This window comes from Psammomys obesus, unplaced genomic scaffold (assembly GCF_907164565.1).
Source record: "Psammomys obesus unplaced genomic scaffold, mPsaObe1.curated_primary_1811, whole genome shotgun sequence".
In the NCBI taxonomy this organism is placed as follows: domain Eukaryota; kingdom Metazoa; phylum Chordata; class Mammalia; order Rodentia; family Muridae; genus Psammomys; species Psammomys obesus.
The window spans coordinates 2170973-2194290 of record NW_026591643.1 but is presented as its reverse complement, the minus strand read 5'-3'; the positions used below and the strand labels follow the sequence as shown (position 1 = coordinate 2194290).

At 44.5% G+C, this 23318-nt stretch overlaps 1 protein-coding gene across 3 annotated transcripts in view; it reads right to left on the bottom strand.

The window, feature by feature from the left end:
* Pigg (phosphatidylinositol glycan anchor biosynthesis class G) overlaps positions 1–22736 on the bottom strand; it is a 32286-nt gene extending 9550 nt beyond the window's left edge. For 2 of the 3 annotated variants that reach the window (XM_055611555.1, XM_055611556.1), the window contains exons 1-9: positions 22274–22736; positions 21222–21427; positions 18252–18461; positions 16505–16693; positions 15382–15523; positions 9379–9591; positions 4436–4653; positions 3701–3982; positions 1501–1958 (exon numbers count right to left, since the gene is read on the bottom strand). In XM_055611555.1, the coding sequence (XP_055467530.1) occupies positions 1501–1958; positions 3701–3982; positions 4436–4653; positions 9379–9591; positions 15382–15523; positions 16505–16693; positions 18252–18461; positions 21222–21427; positions 22274–22661 (2306 nt within the window). In that variant the 5' untranslated portion in view covers positions 22662–22736. Of the gene's footprint in view, positions 1–1500; positions 1959–3700; positions 3983–4435; positions 4654–9378; positions 9592–10247; positions 10311–15381; positions 15524–16504; positions 16694–18251; positions 18462–21221; positions 21428–22273 lie in introns of those variants that run through there. The other variant, XM_055611557.1, reaches the window with a different exon arrangement.
* Positions 22737–23318: the final 582 nt, after the last annotated feature.

Below are 23318 nucleotides of genomic sequence, written 5' to 3'. Positions count from 1 at the left end.
CACACACGCACACATACTCACACTCACACACATACACTCACACACACACACACATACTCACACACACACACATACACTCACACACGCACACATACTCACACTCACACACATACACTCACACTCACACACACACACACTCACACTCACACACATACACTCACACACACACACACACACCCCATACACAGGGGTTGGGGGGAGAGAACAAAGACATACATGACTGTCAGGGTGGGAAGAGATGACTTACAGCCACAGGCCTCACACTGGAGGTCTCTACTAGGCTTTACATTGTACATCCTAGGCATCCTCTGGACTGCTGAATACCACCATAGAACAGTGGTATTTAACTAAAACAGCTTTGGCGTGGGTGGCTAATCGGACTTTAAAGTGGCTCTTTACAACTGACAGGAACAGCCCAGTGATTCAAGAAGCAAACATGTAGGTGCAGGAGGCAGTATACTTGAGAAGGCGTGCAGGACACACACATACCAAATGCTTCAGTTTTTCAGAGAATAACAAGTGCCATTCTATTCTTCTAGGACCTGGACCTCCCTAACATATCAACCACTTCATATGCCAGGGCTAAGGCGATATGACCTATCACCAAGCCCTGTTCCTTCTTTGTTTCCTGAACTCCAAAGCGAGGACCACACAGTGATGTTTCTCCAGGGCTGTTGTACAGGCACACGGCGGATACCTCAAAGATGCCTGCTGTAGTTGTGGGATCATGAACGTCTGATAACCTAGTTAATACAATCTTTGACTGTATTAACTAGAACCTTTTTGAGGCCCACATCCAGGTTGGCTGTGCACTTGGAAGGTCTGGACAGTATTGTACAGTTTTGTTTCTCCACTATACATTTCCCAAGCACTAGCGGGAGTACTTCTGACCCTCTGCGTTACAGTTCTGCAACCGTCTGTTCCTCCGGACATTCTTATTTTGCTGTTCTTTTATTTTAGCTTGAGTCTTTGTTGTCAGATAATTAAAAATTAAAAGCCTGGTCTTGACTTTGACAGACTCAGTTTCTTCCACTTAATTCAAGTCCCTTCTTCCAAGTCCCATCTACTACCATCTACGTCTCTTCTTGGCTTTGCAACCTCAGGAGATGTCGAGATCTGCTACATACTCTGCCCTCTATGGGTGGACACGGAGGCAAAGGTGCCGCAGAGACCAGAACCTTCTGCCTATTGCCTTTGTCTTCCTGTCCATGAGCAGTAGTGCAGAATGAACCACCTTGGAGTGGCTCCCAGAACTGCATCTAGCAAAATGATCACTTTAAAACTCACAGGTTCTCAATCATTAACAGTTACTCTGATTCAGCATTCATAAACTGAATCTACTAAGCTAGTCTCTACTCCCCTTTATGGGGTACATTTTCTCTTCCCTTAGATCTCAAGTATTAGCTTAGTCTTAATAGATATCTTTAAAAGGACAGGATGTAAAAGAAGACTGTACTACTATTCGGGTGCAAAGGGCTTCACCCCAGGGGTCGTGCTCACCTGGTAAGCCAGTGGCTAATATCAGGCCGATGGGCTCCCTGCACCCCTGTCTGGTTCAAGGACCGCAGTAGCCGGCAGCAGATCAGCACCAGCCACGGACTTGCCAGCACTGTCCACCATCTGCAGCTTCCTTGTGCTTCAGAAAGGGAGACCCGTTTACCTGCTCTGTCAGGGTTAGGGGTGCTGCAGCTTGTGCTGTCCTGCAGAGAGCAGGCAAGGATGTCCACACATCCTTGTTCCACCTGGAAGTGACGGTGAGGTTCATATTCATCTCCCAGAAGGCAACTCCTACAGCTTTCCTGGATCAGAGCCAGGCACAGAGTATTAACAAGGAAATACCACGTTTGGTGCTCTTCCTCCACAAAGCTGCTGGCTCCCAGGCTCAGAACATGGCCCACTGTGCCCAGAAGGAGGAGAAGGTTCACCTCTGACCACCCTGAGCTGGGAAGAGCTGCATTCTGTTAGAAGGAAATGCAGTATGTTAGGGATAACCTGAACATGTATGTATTTCACCTGCATGTACTAACATCCCTTGCTCAGAGTGAAAAGGCCTCACAATAGACACTTGCTGTCTTCCCACCTAACTCAAACTGCCCACTGGGGAGGAAACCCAATGTACTGGAGGCATGGCCTCTCTTCTTGCAGCACAGCCTAAAGGAAGTCAAGATGTTCTTACGCTAACCAGGACATGGGCTTAGCATGTCAGTTAGCTGTCCTCACCCAGGACTGTTAAGCCCCAAGCTCAGTGTCAGAGACTGAAAGCAGATCCTCAATGCAGTGATGGAACCCAAGAATTGCCCAGCCATCATGTTCCATGTATGATAGCAATTTCCCTAGGACTACATAGTTTCCACTACAAAAAGATGGCAACAGAACATCTCTTAAGTTATGTTATGTTTAGATATGAAATACTTCCCTCACCAAAGAGGGAAATTCTTATGTAATGAGCTTCCCCCCCCCCCCCCCCACTGAACGGTGATTAGAATAAGCAGGAACAACTCTTCCATCTCCTTCCTTTCCTCTCACTGCTCCTTAGCTGCCATGAAGATGCCGCTCTTTTCAGCTACGCCTCCACACAGGCAATCATGGAGCCCCAGACATGGACTGACATTTTTGAAACTGTCATTTTGAAGCTAAGGTAAATCTTTCTTCCTTACATTGCTGATACCAGGCATTTTGTCATGGTGATGAAAGACTGACCAACACAAACTTAGAAACAGCCCAAGCGCTAATGAGATGGCTTGGCAGGCATAGGCACTTGCTACCAAACTTGATGGCCTGAGTCCTATTCTCAGGACCACAAGGTGGAAGGAGAGAACTGACTCTCACAAGTTGTCCTTTGACCGCCACATGTGTACCACCACCATCTCACACACACACACACATGCATGCACACACATACACATCAGCTCAATATAAAAAAGTTTTTGTCACTTACTGTTCTGGTAACTGTTAACTATGTATAACAAGACACCTAGAGAAAGACCATGAACCCAGAAAGACCCTAAGGAGACAAACATAGACAGAGACACATGACAGGGGATCTCTAAAGGCCTGTGAGAGGAAAGGGGACAGGAGGACAGAGTATACTGGGGGCAGCTGGAGTGACCACACGGGGTTTCTAAACCCCAGGCTCTGGATACTGTGGACTCCACTGCAACCAAACATCTCTTTTACACTGTCCCATCACACTGTGCCACTGCCATCACCTACCTAATGAACAAAGGCTGCCAGAGACTAACAATTTCACAGAAAAATGTAAGCCTTGAGGAGAAAGCTTTATGAGGCAGAACAGACCAACAGGGCTCAAGCTTCCTTGGCGAGCTCCTGAGTTCAGGGTCCATCAGCTGCAGCGCAGAGACTCTTTCTACGACTCAGTCTGCACGTTCCCTGTCTTCTACATCCAGAGCCCTATTCTCACCTCTGCCCCATCCAGCTCTTTTCAGCTGAAGTTAAACACTGTGACCTGACTGCACACCAGAACATCACAGACAAAGATGCCCAGAAGCCCGGGAAGGGCCTGCTTAGGGCTTTCTCCTGCAGTCTACTTGGTGTGTGGTCTTTCCAGGGCGCCTTCAGCACTACAACGCTGGTACACACAAGATTTCAACCAATTTCTTATTAATAAAAGATTGGCTGGCAAAATAAAACTAAAGCCCACCCACAAGGACTACATTATATACCAAGGAAGCAGCCATACCTTCGTCAGCAGTGTGCTGTCAATGACCATCCTGATAAGAGCAGACAAAATTGCACAGAGCAGCGCAGAAATGAGGAGCATCACGCTCGCTGCTGCCAGCCAGGGGAGGCCGCAGAGGTAGCACGAGCTCTCAGACGAGGTGCACACCAGCACATGAATGGCCGAAAGAACCAAGAATATCAAATAAAAGAGCAGAGAAAACACAGGAGACAACAGAGGAACATCCAGCTCAGCTTTTCTGCACAGCACATGTGGTGTGCTCAGGAGGAAGAGGGTGAGAACCTGAAAGAGAGGACCCAGGGTGTCTGAAAGGCCCGGCATAGGGAAGTCCACTCAAAATGAGACCAACTTGTCTTAACCTATTGCTCATACACAAACAACTCAACAAAAAGACCTTTTGTTGCTTGCCAAAACTGTATAGCTTGACTTATATTTTTATCTTTCATAGCAAGGCTGAATGAAGCCATCTGACACATGCAAATACTCCTCGTACCCTCTTAAATCTGGATGTACAATGGAAGAACTAAAGAACATGCCTATTTTCTGTTTTATACCAATGTTCTTCTTCTTAGACAGAGTCTCGATGTAGCCCAGGCTGGCATGAATTAGCCATCCTCCTGTCTTAGTAGCCTGATTTTGGGAATTACATATACCACCAGGCCCAGCAGCAATGATACATAAACTTAAAAGCATCATGTTTTGGCTGAGTTGCAAAACCAATTTAAGCATTTGTACCTCCAGAACCACGACAGTCCCTACCACCATGGAGTACATGTCGTAGTGGGCCACTTGTGTGCTCAGAGACAGACTCAGGGTCTTCAGGGCGCCCAGGTACTGCCTGAGCACTTTGGTTCCCAGGCCAAGCAGAATGTCTGAATGGTTCTCTTCCAAATGCAGTTTGACCCAGTTCCCATGCAACCTTTCTGCCATTTTAAATTGCTCAAATCCAGGATCTATCAGACAAAAAGATTATACATATTTATAACTTTAGCACATTCACTTATTCCTGGCACATTTTTAGGAACTGATACCTAATGAAGGTAATCGTTCCTAGGCAGGAAGAGTCAGCAACGACTCAGTAATGCTGTGACAGCTGATGATATATACCCACCTACTGTCAACACACCTAGAACCCGGTACTCAGTACACACAGCACAGGCGGAAATAAACACCCACTGCTGCTCAGACAGTTTTTCTGTAGAGAAATTTTAATCCAGCAACACAACTATTCTGGCTGGAATACAGACATGCCTTTAATCCCAGAAGACAGAGGCAAGCAGATCTCTGAGTTCAAGGTCAGCCTGGTATAGAGCAAGTTTCAGGTAAAGAAACTTAGGTCCAGGCACGGTGGTACACATCTTTAATCCAGCACTCAGAAGAGAGAGACAGGCAGATCTCTGAGTTCTGTTTAGTCAGTTCAGTTGAGTCAGTGAGTTTAGAGGCAGTACAGTGGAGCTGAGCTTGTGGCAGTTCAGTTCATGGAATTTAGAAGCAGTTTTACTGGGGTTTTACAGAGATAGATTGAAGAGAGAACAAGCTAGACACAGGGGAAGACAGAGCAAGCCATAGAATAAGAAGCCAGAAGATTAGAATAGATTGCTAGAGTTAGTGTGAGGCCAAGCAGAGCAATTCAGTGAGAAGCTGTGAGAAGACAGATTGAATCAGTCAGCTGGGAGAGGAGCTTTGAGCCAGAACAGCTTAGAGTTTTGAGTTGAGCCAGCCAGGCAGAGTTCAGAAAGAACTAGAAAGGGTGAGCTTATTCAGCAGTAAGACTCAGAGGCTGAAAACATTCTGGGCCTAGATTAGATTGTGTGGAGGCAGAAGCTTTCAGCACTATGCCTAGGTTAGCAGACAGAGGCAGTAAGCCTCCAAGACAACACTTACATCTGGAGAATAAAAGGTACTTTTACATTTTTCTACCTCTCTCATGTGATCTTATCTTTCTCTTCTTTTTGTCTCTTTCCACTCTTTCTCCTTGTGAAATATAAAATCAATCCTGCAATGCACTGCATCTACAGGCCCTGGCTTCTCCACAGCATGTGAGTTACCCTGCCCATCCACCGCACAAGCTCGCTCTTGTGCCCTCACACTAGCCTCCTCTCTTAACCACCCTTCTTTACAGTCCTTCCTTGCAAAGGCAGAGCATTGTTTACAATGGCCAGTGATGCCATTGGAATGGAGTGGAATGCCTGACTTCTGGGTTTGGTCCAGCTTCATGGCTGCCCTTTTCCTTTGGCTCTACCTGGTGCACTGCTGAAGGCAAGGAGCTGGCATCCGCTTTCCAGAGGTCTGTTATTTTTTCCTATGTTGTGTCTGCTTCTGACTAAATGGGTCTAAAAATAAGACTTTTCTTCCTAAGATGCTCTGTTTTTTAAACAATGCACCTCACACTCCACGCGCACCACAGATTCCTAACCACCCAACAGCACAACACTCTGTGAATACAACTCATGCTTTGTCGTCACAGCAGCCTCTGCAGGCATGCTACTGCTGAAGACAAGGGTTCAGTGGCACAATCTTGATCTGAATCTCAGCATTTCCGGCTGTATCTCTTCTTACTGCTGGTCATCATAGCTTGCACCAAGAAAAAATAGCCAACCTCATCCTAAGCAGCTCAGTCACTTCTGCAGTGACCCACGAGGGAGGGATGAGACAGTTATGCCTGCCCTCTAGAAGAGGAATACAATAGAATTACGGCATTTGCTCAGATCAAAGAGTGGGCGACAGAAAGCACTATTCTAAACTCTGACAGTAAGTCCACGGCTGGTGCCCTTACTGCCACACCAAAGTAGGGCTCTCTATGGCTATACCTGCCTCCACAGTGATCTTTATTCAGAACCCTTAGGCTCTCTTTCAGGGAGTCACCTACACCTACGCCTCACACCCTCTGCAAGCGACCTACTGCCTAGTGGCTTCCTATAGCCTCCATAAGAGAGTCACAGAGATGCAGGGCACCTGCGTCACAACCCACAGCCACCATATGCACCCACTTATGTACAAAGATCTGGTCTGTGTGTATACTCAACAGCTTTATACATCCCTACAACCGAACCACAGAGACACACGGTATTTGTATTACATCTTACAGCCTCTATAAATGAGTCATAGAGACCTGGGGCTCCTGTGTACGCAGCCAGATGAACACTTCCTAAGCACTGACTGTGTCCTAGACACTGAATACTGAATAGTAAACACAATAGACTTTAAATTGAAAGAAGGAAGGAAGGAGAGAAGGAAGGAGAGAGAAACACAATGGTGAATAAACAGGTACATTTCTACCTGCTTATACTTGGATTCAGAAATGTTCACAGATACAAACAAATGCCAACAAATACTATGTTGAGGCATGGCCACATGTGGTGGCAAACTGAAGGACGGAGGCTGGAGAGACGGCTCAGTGGTGGAGAGCTCTGCTGCTTTCAGAGGGTCCAGCTTTGACTCCCAGGCCCCACAGCATGGCTCACAGCCATACAGAACTCCAGTGCCGGGGCATTCACCATCCTTTTTCTTTTGGCCTCTGCACTGCATGCACATGGTGCATGAATATAGACGCAGGCGAAGCACATACACACATAAAAAGAAAAACCTAATCACAAGGGATGCTCTCAAGGAAAAGCAGATGACAGAAGGAGCGAGTTCTGGTAGTACGGAATAACTGATTTTAGATTAGAATATAACAGGGAATATAGCAGGGCAGAGACAATCTGATAAGGAATCAACCAGATGAGAAACTGGGGAAGAACATTCAGTCACTGTGAACATCTTGTTCAAAGTTCCTGACGCCAAAAAAAAAAAAAAAAAAAAAAAAAGCAAAAAGCAGTTCTCTTCAGAACTAAAAGACAGAGGGCAAGAAGCATCAGATTTGACTAGATGTGGGAGGATCGTGTTGGCCTTGTTGTGCTGATGGTGCAGGCACAGCAGGCCTCCTAGAAGTGAAGGGCGCCAAGAATGTCTTCTAATGCCTGTCGGCTTCTTTCCTTTCCATTTAACATTGTTCCTAATTTTTTTCTACCTTAACATTTCTGAAACAGCAAATAATCCTTAGCAGCTGTTTTTTGTTGGCAATTTTGCTAGACTAGAATTTTGATAGCAACAACATATACAAAAACTTCCACCCAATGGCTGCCTAGTGGCTATTCAAGAGGCTGAGTCAGGAGGATCACAAATTTAAGGCCAACCTGGGCTACAGAATTTAAGAACCAGTCTATAACAATGAGACTGTTTCAAAATAAAATTAAAAGAGGCCTGGAGATATAGTTTAGTGATAAAGTACTTGCCTAGCATGTGCAAGGCATAAGGTTCAATTCCCAGCACTACAAAACCAATACCACCATACCAAGAAAATAAAAATAAACCAACTAAATGAACAAAGAAACCACTGAAAACCCCCACCACACATACACACTAAAATAAACACCACCACACTTAAAACAACAAAAAATCCAAACTAAATCAACTAACACCTCCCCACCCCTCAAAAATCTTTATAGGCCTATAAGTTATTTTAGAAAAGAAAAAAAAAAAAGCAAGAATAACTACTACATATAATCTAGACTAACCTGAAGTGTGTGCTGAAGCCAGGCCTCAGCTCTAACAAAACCCTCACCTGAGCTCCTAGAAGGAGCTCCTGCTCAGGAAGTGTCCTGCCCCCATTGCATATGGCTCCCAGTGGTTTTCCAGCTGGAAGGCAGGGTCTAGTCTTCACAGCTAACACTCATGGTGCTCGCTCTATTACCTACAAATCACAACTTAAAGAAAACTTGCCAGTGTCAAGCCAAATATTGCCCCAAACACAAAGTGCCTCCTCTAGACCTGTGAGGGCGTGCCAGTGACAGATGTGTCAGTCTGTGACAGACTGGACACAGCACAGCAAATCAGCTGCAATGTGACTCAAGTGGCGCATGCAGGTCTCACCGAGACGCCTCCTATCATTCCTTCTGGCTTAGAAAGAGCCCCACTATCTTCAGATAAGACAAAATCATCTGCTTACCCACAGGCCACCTTTCTGCTCCTCTCTTGCCCTCACCTCTGATGGCATGTCTAAACTCATCTCCTATACCCTCCAACCCTCAAAGCTCGCTCCTAACTCTAAGGCTAGGCTTATCTTAGGATAACAACCCATCTATGCTTCTGTGTCAATCTTTTCTTAGGGTTCTGGTTACCATCAGCCATCTACCACAATACTTTTATTCTCTTTACCCTGAAAGATTCTGTGAGGATACAGATCTGGTACCAGCCAATGCTTTATCTCCAGGGTTTTTTTGGTTGTTTGGTTTGTGTGTGTGTGTGTGTTTGGGTTTTAAGATGAGGCTTCTCTAACAGTCCTGGTTGTCCTCGAACTTGGTAGACCAGATCTGTAGAGCAGGCTGGCCCTGAATCCATAGAGATCTGCTTGCCTCTGGAGTGCTGGGATTAAAGGCGTGCACCACCACAACTGGCCAGTGTCCCTTGTTCATAAACAAAAACTTGGTAAATATTTGTTGAATGAATAAATGTATGGAAGATTTCAAATAGCTTAATTATATTCATGGGTGTTGTTAATAATGACAATTAAGGGTCTAAGAAAACTGGAACATAACATTCATAATTAGAGTAACAACTACAAAGTGTTCCATTACAAATTACTGACTGGAAAACCCACAAAGACCTTAGAGAAGCTGGAAATAGCAATCCCTTACCTTTTTCATATGCTGGTACATTCTCTTGCAATAGTTTGCTAAGCTGTAATGTGTTTAAATGCAAAAACCTCAGTTGTTCTCTCATCGGTTTTCCTTCTATAACTGGGAGTAAGAGGCTGCCTACACTGTCTTTAGGAATCGGCAAACCAAGTCCTATTGCGAGTGTCGCAGCCAAGTCAGTCTGCTGCACGTGCTTTGGATGTCGAATATCCCCTAGAGAAAAAACCAAAAACCAGAGACAAAAACAAAAAACATTTTAAGCAATAGATTTTTACAAGGAAGAACACAGAAGTTATTCTTGATTTTGATCAACTACAACTAATATAAGTCAAATAACCATGTCTTCAAGCCACTCAAAGTAGATTCACACAGAAACCACCTCCTTGATTTTTATGTCAATAAACTTACCAAGTGCCACCTTCCCTTAAGTGGCTTATAATATACTGGACAGAGAGTCTAATTCAAAAAATACAGCTATTGTGATTGTAGCATTGGGCGTGGAAGTGACAAATAGCCACAGAGAGGCCAAGAGATGGTCACTTGGGAGCTGCCAAGTCAACAAGAGTTAGGATTAGCAGGATATTCTCTAAGGACAAGGCTGGGTTCAGCTGGGCAGGCATGACCAGTGACCAGGACACCTAAGATTCTGCTTATCCAGATAATGTCTCCAAGCTTGCAGTAGCTGTCTGCCCTACCAGCTCCTTAGAAGAAGAAAGGCTGTGGCGTTCAGGTGCTGGGTTCAGGGCCCTGGTATACAAAACAACCTAGGATGAAAAGTAACCTGGCAGAGCTTTCTCCTCTGTAAAGAATATGACCCCACCCCACCCCACTCCACCCCAGAAGCATCAGAACAGGTTTACGGAGCTTACTGGGTCTCCAGGAAGTCCTTCCAGATGGCTCTGCTCAAAGCTTCTTAGATACACAAGTGTGAGCGTGTATCTTTAATTGCATTAATTGCATTACTTTAATTGCAGTAATTTTTGGTTGTACAGACATTTCATTTGGTCATATTTACTTTCTGGACAAACTCGCTACTTCAACATTGTTGCTTATTATCTTCCAGTACTTAAGGCTACTATTTTCTTACATTGTTTTGAGCTGAAAAGCAAACATAACACAAAGCAAACAGCACAAATGTACTTTGATGCCGTCAGATACTCTTCTAAGACTGAGTGTGTCCACTGTGGGATAACATATGTGTATTCCATGTGATGCTCTGCCTCTACCAAATGCTAACTCTAACCAGGATTTTAAGCTCAGACGGAAGAAGGCAGATGCCAGATTTAAGGAAGTGTTTCCATAGTTCTGAATGAGAGCTGGAAGTAGCAATGCAAACTCAAGATTACCTTATTTTAAAAGATTTCCTTGTTCTGTCCAGAAACCTAATTGGAACCCAGCATAAGTCCACACTTCTTGCTCTGAGATGGGACATTCTACCTGAAGGATCAGGGCACCTGGAGAAGCCGACTGAGCCCTGAGAAAGACACAGACATGGCAGCTGGAAACACTGCTCAGAGGGCAAGAGAGGAATCGGAGACCATTGGGGTCTTGCCTAAAGGGCTTGAGAATTAATATGAAGATGCTCCCATTAGCCAAACATATGAAAAAAAAAAAAAGATTAGTAGCTATAAAGAATAGAAACTATTCAATAGGCTTAAAAGTATGAATTCACAATTTTACTAAAAAGTGAAAAAGTTTAATTGGCCATAGTTGAAGGATAATACTGAAGTCACTAATTTCATTTGAAACCAGTGTTACATGAGAAGAATAATTTTGTCTCTCTTATACAAATAGTATCACTGGGAAATCCAAAGTATACAGGGGCATTTTCTTTATAAAATTATTCCTGTTGATCTACTTTTAAAGTTAATATCCAATGTACTGATGTTGGGAGTTGGTGCCTTTTGTCAGGTATCAGCTCATGAGCCCTAGAACCACTAGAGAATGGCCTGTTGGAAGGAGTCTCATCCTCCTGCCCTTTCATCCTCTGTCACATGAGGATACAATGTTCCTTCCTTCCAGGGTACAGTAATTAGGGCATTACCTTGGAAGAAGGGACAACCCTCACCAGATCCTGATACTTAGACTTCCCAGGCGGCAGATAGCAGGAGATCAATTCCTTTTCTTTATAAATTATCAAGTCTCCAGGATTTTGTTATAATAGCACAAGTAGACTAAAGTAATAGCTAAGTAATGTTTAAAAATTATGGAAATAAACACAACTCTTTGCAAACTCCTAGCTGGTGACGACTAACATCACAATGAAGTCCAGTGTTATGGTTTGGATTAAAAAAAAAAAAAGTCCTGCTGAAAGGCTCATGAATTTGCACCCTTGGTACTCAGCAGGCAGCACTATTTGGAGAAATTGTGGGAACTTTAGGATGTGGGGCCTAGGTGAACGAAGTAGGTCATGGGGTCCTTGGGTGTATGCTATCCCGGGCTGGGTTCTATTAGACTCTGCTTCCTGTCTGCTGTGACATCAAAAGCTATCTTCCACCATATATCCCTGCTACCACAATGTCTTCCACAAGTGCTTAGAACCAAGCAACAATGGGCTGGATGCTCTGAAGCTATAATGTGTTTGAGCACGGCAATGCAAAAATAACCAGTACAGCTGAACAATGTCTTCCTGCTAGCAACAGCCACACACAGACCAAACTAAACCAGAGCAACCCAAACTAGACCAGGCTGAACTTCGTGCTTTGAGTCTGCTTGAATATTTGGGTAAGAGGAGATTCACAGGATAACAGAAAAGCCTCACCATATAATACAGACCACCTGGCAATACCAGCAGGCTGAGGCAGGAACAGAGAGGATACATGTCAGGTACATTACAGAGGAGACTTGGGGCAGGATCCAGATCACAGAGGACTGCATAGGCAATTTAATTTGTTTTCAGTAAATCAATTAGTAAATTAAAAGAGTTGGGAACCTACAAGTTAACAGAGGCCTAAGAAACACACTAGTACATCACAATGTTTGGATCTTATTTATACCTAACAAATTAAGACAAATAAAAAGATAGACATTGGAAATCTGAACATTTTTTTTTTATATTAAGGAACTGACATTTCTGAAATGTAGTAACAGAACCAGGATCATGTGGAGCAAATGCTTACTCAGGGTTCTGAGGTACCCAGATAACAAGAAACATGAGTGTGTACAGATGGACTAAGACAAGCTAGAGCTGGAGAGTAACCACTGAAATTGGGGGGAACTTACACTGTCTATATTCGGTAGGTCCGAAATTTCTCACAGTAAAGAATCCTTGAGCTGGGCATGGTGGCACACATCTTTAATCTCAGCACTCAGGAGGCAGGTGAACCTCTGTGAGTTCGAGAACAGCCTAGTCTACAAAGTAAGTCCAGGACAGCCAGGCTTTGTTACACAGACAAAGCCTGGTGGGGGGGGGGGGGGGTGTTGAAGAGGTTAGAATGTTTGGGTCTGGGATCTCTATTAGTTTAGAAAGTGAGATGGGTAACCAGCATCATTGCTTACCAGAAGGCTACCTGGGCTACTAACAACAGTAACATCATGCACTGAGTGCCCTGTCTTTGTTTCATTAAGGTGAGACGCCACTATTACTAACAAATCTTTTATGCTGGAATCTATTTTTAACTTCTTTATTTTATTCATTGATGGGCCTGACAAGTTTTGCCAGCACAAACTGTTTTAATAACTATAATTTTGTAATGTGAACATAAGAGACAAAGGTCTTTATCTACAGGCATTTCAGAACTATTCTCAGTTTTTCCACGACTTTTATACATTTCCATCAGGCCCACAATACCCCTACTTCACCCATCTTTTAAACTTTTAATAAACAAATACTAATGAAAAAAGTGTCAGGCACCATTTTAGGTCTGAAAGATAAAACAGCAAGTTTATGAAACAGGCCAAGTCCTTCCTAGTTGGTGAGTCAGCTGACCAACATACCTGCTCTGCCCTTACGAAGGTCCAGGAGGAGGACATTATTCTTCCCTTTCCCCTGGAGTGACCATACCTATGCTTCCCACTGGGGCCGGCAGACTCAGGACAGGCAGCAGCAGGCTGAGAGGCAGTCTATGAAATCACATGGCAGATAATCCAAACTTCATAAAAAACAACAGCCACCATTTACAGTCTAGAATTATCTAAGTTTATTTATCAAATGAAGAAACATTCAGCATGAAAACCTACTGAACTTTTGTAAGAACTTTAAGAGTCTGTGGCACATGAATGATAACCCCCTTTCTCCAACCCACCCCCAAGCTCCAAGAGACAGCAACTCCACAGGGGTCAGCCAGGAATGTAGCCCCATCACTCAGCCCATGTACAATGAAGTGAGAGCCTGCCCTCTCCCAGGTAGAAACAGACCATCGCTCATCTGTTTTGCCTCAGAAACAAAGAAACAATCAGGTGCAGGAGTGGGGCTTCCGGGCTTGGGGACAGCAAAAAAGGCAGGCGCACACAGGGTACCAGAAAGGAGGCAACCAGTGGTCTTGCCCAGCTGCACTCCTATGAACTACTGTGGCAAACCGCACAGCAGGAGAACTCGAAGGACACAATAGCAGCTTCATATCCTGGTGGTAACCAACAACTTTTGAATTACACTGAAGGCCCAATCAACAGCATGGAAATCAAGCTTGGTAGTACAAAGCCAACAAATTCTCAGAACTAGCGGGGCCGTGGATTTTAGAGAACTTAATACCTCTACTTTACCAAATCAGTATAATTCCTAATTGCATCTAAATATTTATCCTTATACCCACAGATCAGAGTAACTCTCACCACTCCTCAAAGAAACTTCCCTCTGTAACAGATGGAGACTATTTCAGAAAACCGTAACTAGTCAAAATGCAGAGAACAAGTGATCATGGGGTGTCCAGCCACAACTGATACACCTGCAACATAATTCCTGAACCTAAGGCTCAGGAAACATTTCCATAGATGAGGCACAAAGACTTTACAATCCAGAGGATCAGAAAAGCTGCTATAATATTGTGTCTCCTGAAAGGACATGGAGACTTCACCCATGAAGTAAAATATCAATAGACATGCTAGCAAGGAAGGGGTAGATTTCACAGCCTCTGCAGACAAAGAACTACTGGAAACTAAGGAATGTTCACAATGGAAAAATAGTCCTCTCCAGGGATGGAGCCCCTAATTGGCTATCCAGTAGCAAGTAGTCAGCCTTCAAATTACATAGATACATGTAACACTAAACAGACTGACCAGCTGTCTGTCTATACTTAAGGACATGCACAATTGTGTGTGTGTGTGTGTGTAAAACAATGTGTGTGTGTGTGTGTGTAAAACAACAGTGAAGAAAAAGCGGAGGAAGAAAGGCTTGCAGCTGTGAAGGGACTAAGCCACCCAGGTGAGTCAGGCGCAGGATAGAGGGGATTCTGTTTGACTAAGAAATAGGGCCACACCTGGTACACTGTGCTTTCTCCGAACCTGACTTTGGCTGTACATGCAGTTTTAAACAGTGAGCAATTTTTAAAATATTTAAATATTAGCTGCTGGCAATAAGTTAAGAGCTGGGCAGTGGTGGCACACACCTTTAATCCCAGCACTCAAGAGGCAGAGGCAGGCAGATCTGTGAGTTTGAGGCCAGCCTGGTCTGTGGAGTGAGTGAGTTCCAGGTCAGCCAGGGCTGTGTATATCTGTGTACACAATGGACACATGCGTGCCAGGGCAGAAGACAACCTGTGAGTGATCTTTCTCCCTCCACTGGGGGTTCCAGAAATGGAACTCAACTAGTCATGTTTGGCCAAAAGTGCCCCACCCACTGAGCCATCTCGCCAGCCTAAGGCAAAATTTGAATAGTTCCATACCTAGATAGTAATATTTCTACAATAGAATTCTTACCAAAAAGAGTATTTATATTTTGAGAATCAGGGCAAAGACTCTAAACTGTAAATCCTGATTGCCTATTACCCCTTTAATCTTTATTTCACATTGTTTGGGATAACTTAGGCCAGACCATAGTTTTAAACGGTAATCATTCTTAGTTCTCACCAGGTTTCCTTTCAAATGCAGAGCTGATTAAGATCAGAGGTGTGCTTACTTCCTCTGTGGAGGAGGCCCCATGGCTCCCTGTCTCAGACATTCCATGGTCACCACAGAGAACCAGCAAACTGGGTAAAAGACTCTCTCTCTCCTGTAAGGCAAAGGAGACCCTGTCATCTGTACTTGTCTTGCAAAAACATATTATGGTCTTGCCAAGGAAACAACTGTAGAACTTCACTTTCGTCCACCTTAGAGCATTAAGGCTCAGCCAGGCGCGGTGGTGCACACCTGTGATCCCAGCACTCAGGAGGCAGAAAGAAGCAGGTGGATCTCTGTGAGTTCGAGGCTAGCCTGGTCTACAAAGTGAGTCCAGGACAGCCAAGGCTCCACAGAGAAACCAAGTCTTGGAAAAACAAAAACAAAAACCAGTAAATCTCTTCCAATGAGCTTACTCATATAAAAGGGTAGAGCCAAATCATACCACAAGTGAATCAAGAACAGTGCATAGCTCACAGAGTACATAAGGGTTGTGTTTATGACCTCTGACACCAAGGTATTTGTCATTTCCAAACTGTGGGCACATGACTCCTTCTGCCTCAGTCTCCTGTCAAGAAAGAAACTAATGTGTTTCTTTTACAGGACTGTTTAAGGGTAAAGCGCATAGCATCCAGGGAAGTACGAGGCAGGTCACGGGGCTTCTCTGCCCAGAGCTCCAGCCATTTCGTTTTGTCTGCTCCAGAGCTACTGTGCAGGCTTCCTCTACCTGACATACAGCCACACAGATAGCATGTACCTGTCCCTCTCTCCCTTCAAGTCTCTGCTCAAATGGAACATTCTTCTAGGACTGTCCTGAACACACCATTTAAAAGTACAGCCTCTCATTAGTACAGGGACACTGGTCCCTCCTGCCTGAGTTTTCCTTTGACACACTTGTATAGTTTACTACTCATGTTTCTTTCCTTTTCTTTCTACAAATAGTAGAATCCTTACAACAGCAATCTAGAGGGTCCCTATGGCAGAAGCATCACTGGCTGGCAGACAATGGGGCATAGTGCCCTCTCAGTCATTTTCATTCACTTTAGGAAATATTGGCAATACAAAATTCGATGCAATGCATCACAGTAAGTCTTACCTTCGACAACAGAGAAGTGTGAATCTTCATCAGGACACTGTCCATTTCGTTGAGTTTATGACCAATCAGGGGGCTGTTGGGCCCTGAAATGTGGCCAATATGATCCAGTCCTAGATAGTGAAGGATTAACACATCCCAGTCTCCTCTTTTTAACACTTTATCCAAATGTCTTGTGACATTATTATCCACCTTCAAAGGGGAGGGGGAGAAGTACATATAAACAGTGCATCCAATTTTTCCTGGATCATCAGGAGTTAATCTTAGGTAACTCATGGAAATCGAAAAAACAAAAACCAAAATCAAACAAAACCCCTAAAGACATTAAAAAATGTAGTAGACTAAGCTCTTATTCCTATTCTTTTTAGTGTCTCTAGTTTGTGAACCAACGTATTATACAGATAATTTAAATTAGCAAAGGCTATTCTGGCATTTATCCCCACCCCACGGGATCACTGTTGGTCTGAACTAAAGCTGAATAATAAGCAAGCTAAAAAAGGCCCCAAGAAGACATGGGATAATAAAGGGTGAAGGGGCAGCCAACCAAGACAGCACAGTACACTTAGGAATAAGTACAGTCCTACATAAAGGTTATTCTTGGAAGGAATAGAACAACATTTATAATCTCTCCCATTTCCGAAGCAAACATCATGGAGATGGGAGCAAGTAAACAGAGCCTGCCTGGGCCAGCAGCCTGCTTAGCCTTGAGTCTTCAGTGAACCAACCTTCCTCCCACTAAAACACATACCACAAAGAAAAGTGTTTCTACCTCATGTCATACATAATCTTGAAAACTTTGTCACTATTGAAAATTTACACTGTACCTGCCCTGGTAAATTGTGGAAAGGGTATCACTCTAGAAAAGGTATCAGTGAGACTACATACACTCAAAGACTGGCCTCTAGTGCTATCCAGATAACATGTGTGTATTATCTCTTTTGCTTCAGTCCCAACCTTAACATACCTGGTTCTAATCCCAAGCTTTCTCTTACAGAAGCCTATACTCCAGCACAGGCACATACCTCTTAGGATAAGATTCTACAGAACTCACTGCAAGCCTTCATAGTGAGGGTTCTAATCCCTGTAGATTCCAACAGTTAGAGAATCGCAGGTAGGCTCTGGACTCTAGCTCTGCTGCTTTCCTTTTTGCTCACTCCTTCAATGATATAGCTCCCCTGCTGTGCACGCCTCCTCATCTTCTGTGTCCTCAATGTCTGTAAAACTATTTGCATTTTGGGCCTACATACCTTGGCTCATACCTGTACCAGGATTATGCTACCACTTACAACTGATTGTGTGAATGAATGATTTTTATAATCTTGTCAAACCACTCTATAAATTAAGAAATACTACACAAGAAATAGCATCACCTCTAAAGCAAAAATAGTAGTATCAGACTCTAGCTATGGAACAATTCTTCCCTTTTTAAGAATTTGACCTCTGCCCAGGATCAGTGGCACACACCTGTAATCCCAGCACTTGGGGAGGCAGAGGCAGGTGGATCTCTGTGAGTTCAAGGCCAGCCTGGTCTACAAAACAAGTCCAGGACAGCCAAGGCTACACAGAGAAACCCTGTCTTGAAAAAAAAATGATCTCTGAAATGAGGCATGGTAGCACATGGCTGTAATCCCAGCACTCTGGAGGTGGAGGTGTGAGTGTAAAGAGTTCAAGAATGGCCTCTGCTACATATGGAGTTCCACCCTTACCTTGGCTACATGACACCTGGTATGGAGAAAAGAGAGAGACTGACCTCTGTATAATCTGACACAAAGAATGACGTTGTCCCATCATATTCCACAAAATGCTTTGGGAATAATTTAACCCATGTTTCATCTCCATAAAAGATTATTCTTTTCCCAGCAGCTTTTGCCTGTCTTAGCACATTGTCCTCTAGGAGCACAGGAGAATTGAGGTTCCTGATGACGTCAACAAAGCCAGGGACACTTCCTGTCATCAATGCCTGGGGGAAGAAACATTCACAACTCAGAGCACAGATCCAAAGTGCAGCAGAGACAAGACGATCATGTGGGGTCAAACGAGTGGGTACAGACCTACAGCAGGCCCTGTACTAGAGACTGAGTCAAAGCTAGGACAAAGAGGGGAGCATGGAGGTGAAGATAGGGCACAGATTTTGGACAAAAATCAAACTCATTATTGAAGACCTGATTATTTAATGAACACAGTTTGGGCAATCCTTACATTGGTAGAATAGTGAAGGAGAAGACAGTAACAGTTAGACATAGTGCCAGCTACCGAAGCTATGGATTAATGACAAAGTTAATACTAGCATATGTGTATGCACACAGAAAACATAAACCTATATATTCAGATCCTCTGTCAGGGCTTCACTTAAGACCTAACTGCTCTTGTGACAAGCAAGCTCACAAACCCTAACAAAACAATTGTAACAATCCAGAAAATCTAATTATCTGTCTCTCAGTTTTGGCTTTGTTTTAAGTAAGAGGAAATCCTGTTCATACATAGTTCTCAAAGTGACCTGGGCCAGGAATGTTAGTGAAACATGAGATCCACAATGGGCACTGGACAATAGATGGCAAGTGTGAAACATTCTCCTAGCTTTCTGCTATAGAGTCAATATTCTCCCTCACTTTTACCACAGACCCTGCCTAGGAGGCCACAGTAACAGCAATGAATCTTCATGATGTGGACTTATTCCACCACCTGAAGATCAACATCTATAGGTTTGTGGAGAAAAGGAACAGGAATCTTTGTTAATGCCTGCAGAGTTCTGATAAGAATTTTTCAGTGACGAATAAACGCAAAGTTCATTTTTAAGATTCTAGGCTTGAACTCAGGGCTGCACATATGCTAGGCAGGGCTCTAATACTGAGTTTTAGCACTAGCCAAATATGTAAATATAAATCAACCAGACTTCCAGAATGGCAGGATGAGGAGCTTGGCTAGTTCACCCCACCGCCCAAGAGCAATAGAAACACCAACAAAAACTATCAAAAGCAATTATTTTAGAACTTTAATAGTCACTAAAATTATGCAATGAGTTGTATAGTCATGCTCAAAGAATCACTGTACCTGTGGTTTTTCCTATTTCCCTCATTCTCTACCTGATCTGATAATGGCTCTATTATAGTTGACTGTGAGAAGCAAAAAGCCAACTTGAAATCTGAAAAGGGCCTCTGGGAAAGAAGACAACTATGGAGAAGTTTTAAAGTACCCATGTATATCTGGCAATCTAGAGAGACTCATAGATAGCCAAACTTACTAGTTCTTCTGGCTGAAGAGGAGGCAAGCGTCCCAGCACACATGAGTCTTCATGTGTGACATGCTCACGCACAACTTTTGCCAGTCATTGGTTGACCCTAACCTACACTGGGCCAGAGAAGCTCACTGGAAGACTGCTTTAAAAATAAAATAAAACAATTAAAAAGCCTGGGGGCTTGAAAGATTGCGCAGCAGTTGAGAGCACTTGACGCTCTTGCAACAACCCAGGTTCAGTTCTCAGCACTCACAAGACAGCCCGCAACCACTGGGAACTCGTCTCAGAGGACACAGTGCCCTCTTCTGGCTTCTGTTGTACACATACTCACACACAGGCAAAACACCCACACATAAATACATCTTCCTTAAATGTAGGACAGTCACACATTCTCCTTTCTGCCGACACTCTCCTACTCATCCTAATAGTATCGTTCTTTGTTTAAATTTAATTTTTACTTATTCATTTACTTTTTAAATTATTTACATTTATTTTACATGCATTGGTGTTTTGCCTGCATATATGTCCATGCAAGAGTGTCAGATCTTGGAATTACAGATAGTTGCGAGCTGCCATGTGGGTTCTGGGATTTGAACCTGGGTCCTCTGGAGAGAGCAGTCAGTGCCCTTAACTGCTGAGCTATGTCTCCAGCCCCTCATAGTATCTTTCTGAATATAATTTCTTCAGATAGGCTTTTCTGACTCTGTAATCTCAATTGTATTTTTGTCCCTCCAAACTCAGAATTACTTGCTGCTCTTTCCCATCAGGCACTCATCACAAGGTAACACCATGTTTATTTGAGTGCTTATTTGTCAATGGTTTTGCACATCCAGAGTCTCAAAGCCCATGAAAGCAGTACTGTTCGCCTGAAATTATACAGTATCAACACCTAGCAGTTCCTCAGTACTAGTCTTCAAGCCAGTCTACAGATATGGTGCTGCTTTCTTCTTCCTCTTTTTCTTCCCTTTCCTCTTTGTCTTTTTTAACCTGATTGTCAGGTAAAGCAATATGAACTTCAGAATTGCCTTCACCACACTGAACACCTTATTATGAGTAGAACAAACAATTGTTGAAGCCAGTTCATACTTGGTTGACCACTTTGTATAACACAATTTTGACAAGTAATTTAACTTGTCTGAGTTTGTTTTCTTATATATACAATGTATGAACTAGAGTGAATATCCCTAAAGGCTCCCTCAAGCCTGATAACTAAGAGACGCAGTAGGCTACCAAAGGGAAGGCCATCTCTTGGACAATCTGGCTGCTGATCCTTCTCCCTTCCCATGAAGTGTGAACTCCGGCTACTTCACAAGGAGTGCAAAGATGGTTCCATCTTACAGGGTTCCTTCAGCACCCCACTGCCCAGCCACACTGACAACACTGTTTTCCATGCTATTGAAATAGGGTCTCCAAGCAGGTTAGGTAATCTCTCTAAACTTTCAAAAGTGCCCAATCACCAGTGATTAAATACCAGGTTAAATTTACCTTGATCCGAGGCATAGTAACTGTGGGTGGCTTTGCCTCAGCCACAAAACTATGCGATGCTCCTTTTTCTACCAGGTAAGTCGTGTAGGGCATATACTTTACACCTTTCGACCCAAACACAAAATCGTCTCTTAAGGCATCTATCAGCACAATGACAACTTTACTGAAGAGAGGTGATGGCAGTTTGGTCCAGTTGGAACTGGCTCCTAAGAGTGTTTAGAAAAAGGGAAATTAAATTAAAACTTTATTTAGCCTTCAGTATCTTTTAGCTTATTCGTCTAGCATGTATCGTATCTATTTCAACTTGAAAGAAGGCCCATTTTTGATAGCCAGTGTTGGGTTGCTTTAATAAGAGGCCAGACAAGACACCTATGAAGGTTCCTTCAAGGCTTGTAGGTAGCTCAGACTACCAAGAAGGGGGCATCTCCTGGCCAGGGGGCTGTGATATTAACGAGTAGGTATCCCAGTAACGTGCAGCATGGTTAAGAGTCCAGGACAGAGAAGCTCTTCGTAAGAGACCTACAGCTGGGACCTGAGCCCCAAGCGTGGCCTAAAGCGTAGGCTTGCACGTAGTGAACTGGTTTACAAACTGTTTACATGTCCAGCGGTTGTGATTATGTGAACCTGTTTCACAGCAGCAGCAGAGTCTTTACGAGGTGTTTATTTCTGTGTAAGTGAGGATAGTTAAGGTACTAATGTAAAGTGGCCTTAACCACCGAGAGCTGGGGAGGTGTACTGGAGGAAAGTTGTAGAAAAATGGTCCGAAGAAATATTACCTGTTATGTCCTATGGGTCAAAACTGGGAACCTAAATTGGGAGTTACTGAAAGAATTATTAGGAGAAGGAGTAGCGATCACTGTGGAGCAGCAAATGAGAGGCGAAGCCTGAGTTACTCGATTTACTCTGATTATCACAGGGGAAGGTCGACAAAGGGCCGGAGGCTGCGAACGCCTCAAAGTGATAAGGTACAGAAACACCGCTAAAAGAATACAATTTGTTTCCGAGGCGGGACAGAATGAAAGCGGGGACCACCGGGAGAGGGGGTCTAATACCTGCTACGGGTTCGGGCGCTGGGGTCTCTGCACCGTGCTCTGAGCTGGCAGAGGAACGAACAGGAGCCGGGAAGAATCCCCGAATAAATATGGCGACCCCGATCACCTCAATGGCTACGCAGCAGGCAGCGAAGGCCCCGGAGCCCAGCCGCATGGTGGCCCGCCGCTGGGCCGGACGGCCTGAAACTGGGTACCACTGACCGGCGAGCAACCTCCCAGCGTGCCTCGCCAGCGCCCGCGCACCGGAACTGCGTAAGGGTGGCGAGCGCCTGCAGTCGCTGCCGGACGATTTTCCTCGCGGACGGTCCCTCCGGTTAGTCCTCCGGGGAGCCCCTGCCCACCCTGGCGCCCAAAGGCCCACGGAGTCCCGGGGGGGTCCACTCAGCATCCCGCTTCCGGGGCCCGCACGAGTCCTCGCGTCTGCCCCGCCCACTCGGGGTTCCGGGTTCAGCGCCTTCGCCTCTGCCCGGCGCAGCTGGCAGCGCGCAGAGCCCTTGCGGTTTCCAGCTGCTGCTGTTTCCGGGAAGGCGGAGGTCCGCTTGCTGTCTGGTTTTCCAGTGTGTCCGTCGTACCCACCTCCGCCGAGTACTACTGCCCCAGTTTTGTGACAGGTCGAGCTTTGTTTCTGTTTCTGGGCATGCCTGCAATTAAGCGACCCTGACTTTATCAATCAATGAGGGACGTCCCCATCTTTGGAAAAGCGACCCTTCTCTGGCACGAACCGCTACACCGAAGAAGGTCGCGTGTACCGACGGAAGATGGAGTAGAGAGGGCCAGGTCTTTCCACTCGTGATGCAGAATGTTCCAGGGCTCATGCAACGAAACGGAAGCCAGTCTTTAAAGGGAATCCACACAGCAGCCTTGTCCTGCTTTGCGCACACTCATTCTCCCTGAGTACCTTTCCTCTGTAAGTCAAAAGACCCAAGTCTCTTCTCTGGCCGTTTTTTTTTTTTTTTTTTTTTTTTCCCCGGGAAGCCAGGACCAAGGTGGACTTTAAAGTGTGTCTTCCAGCCTTAAATATAAGGGTCCTGTTACTGGTTTTGCT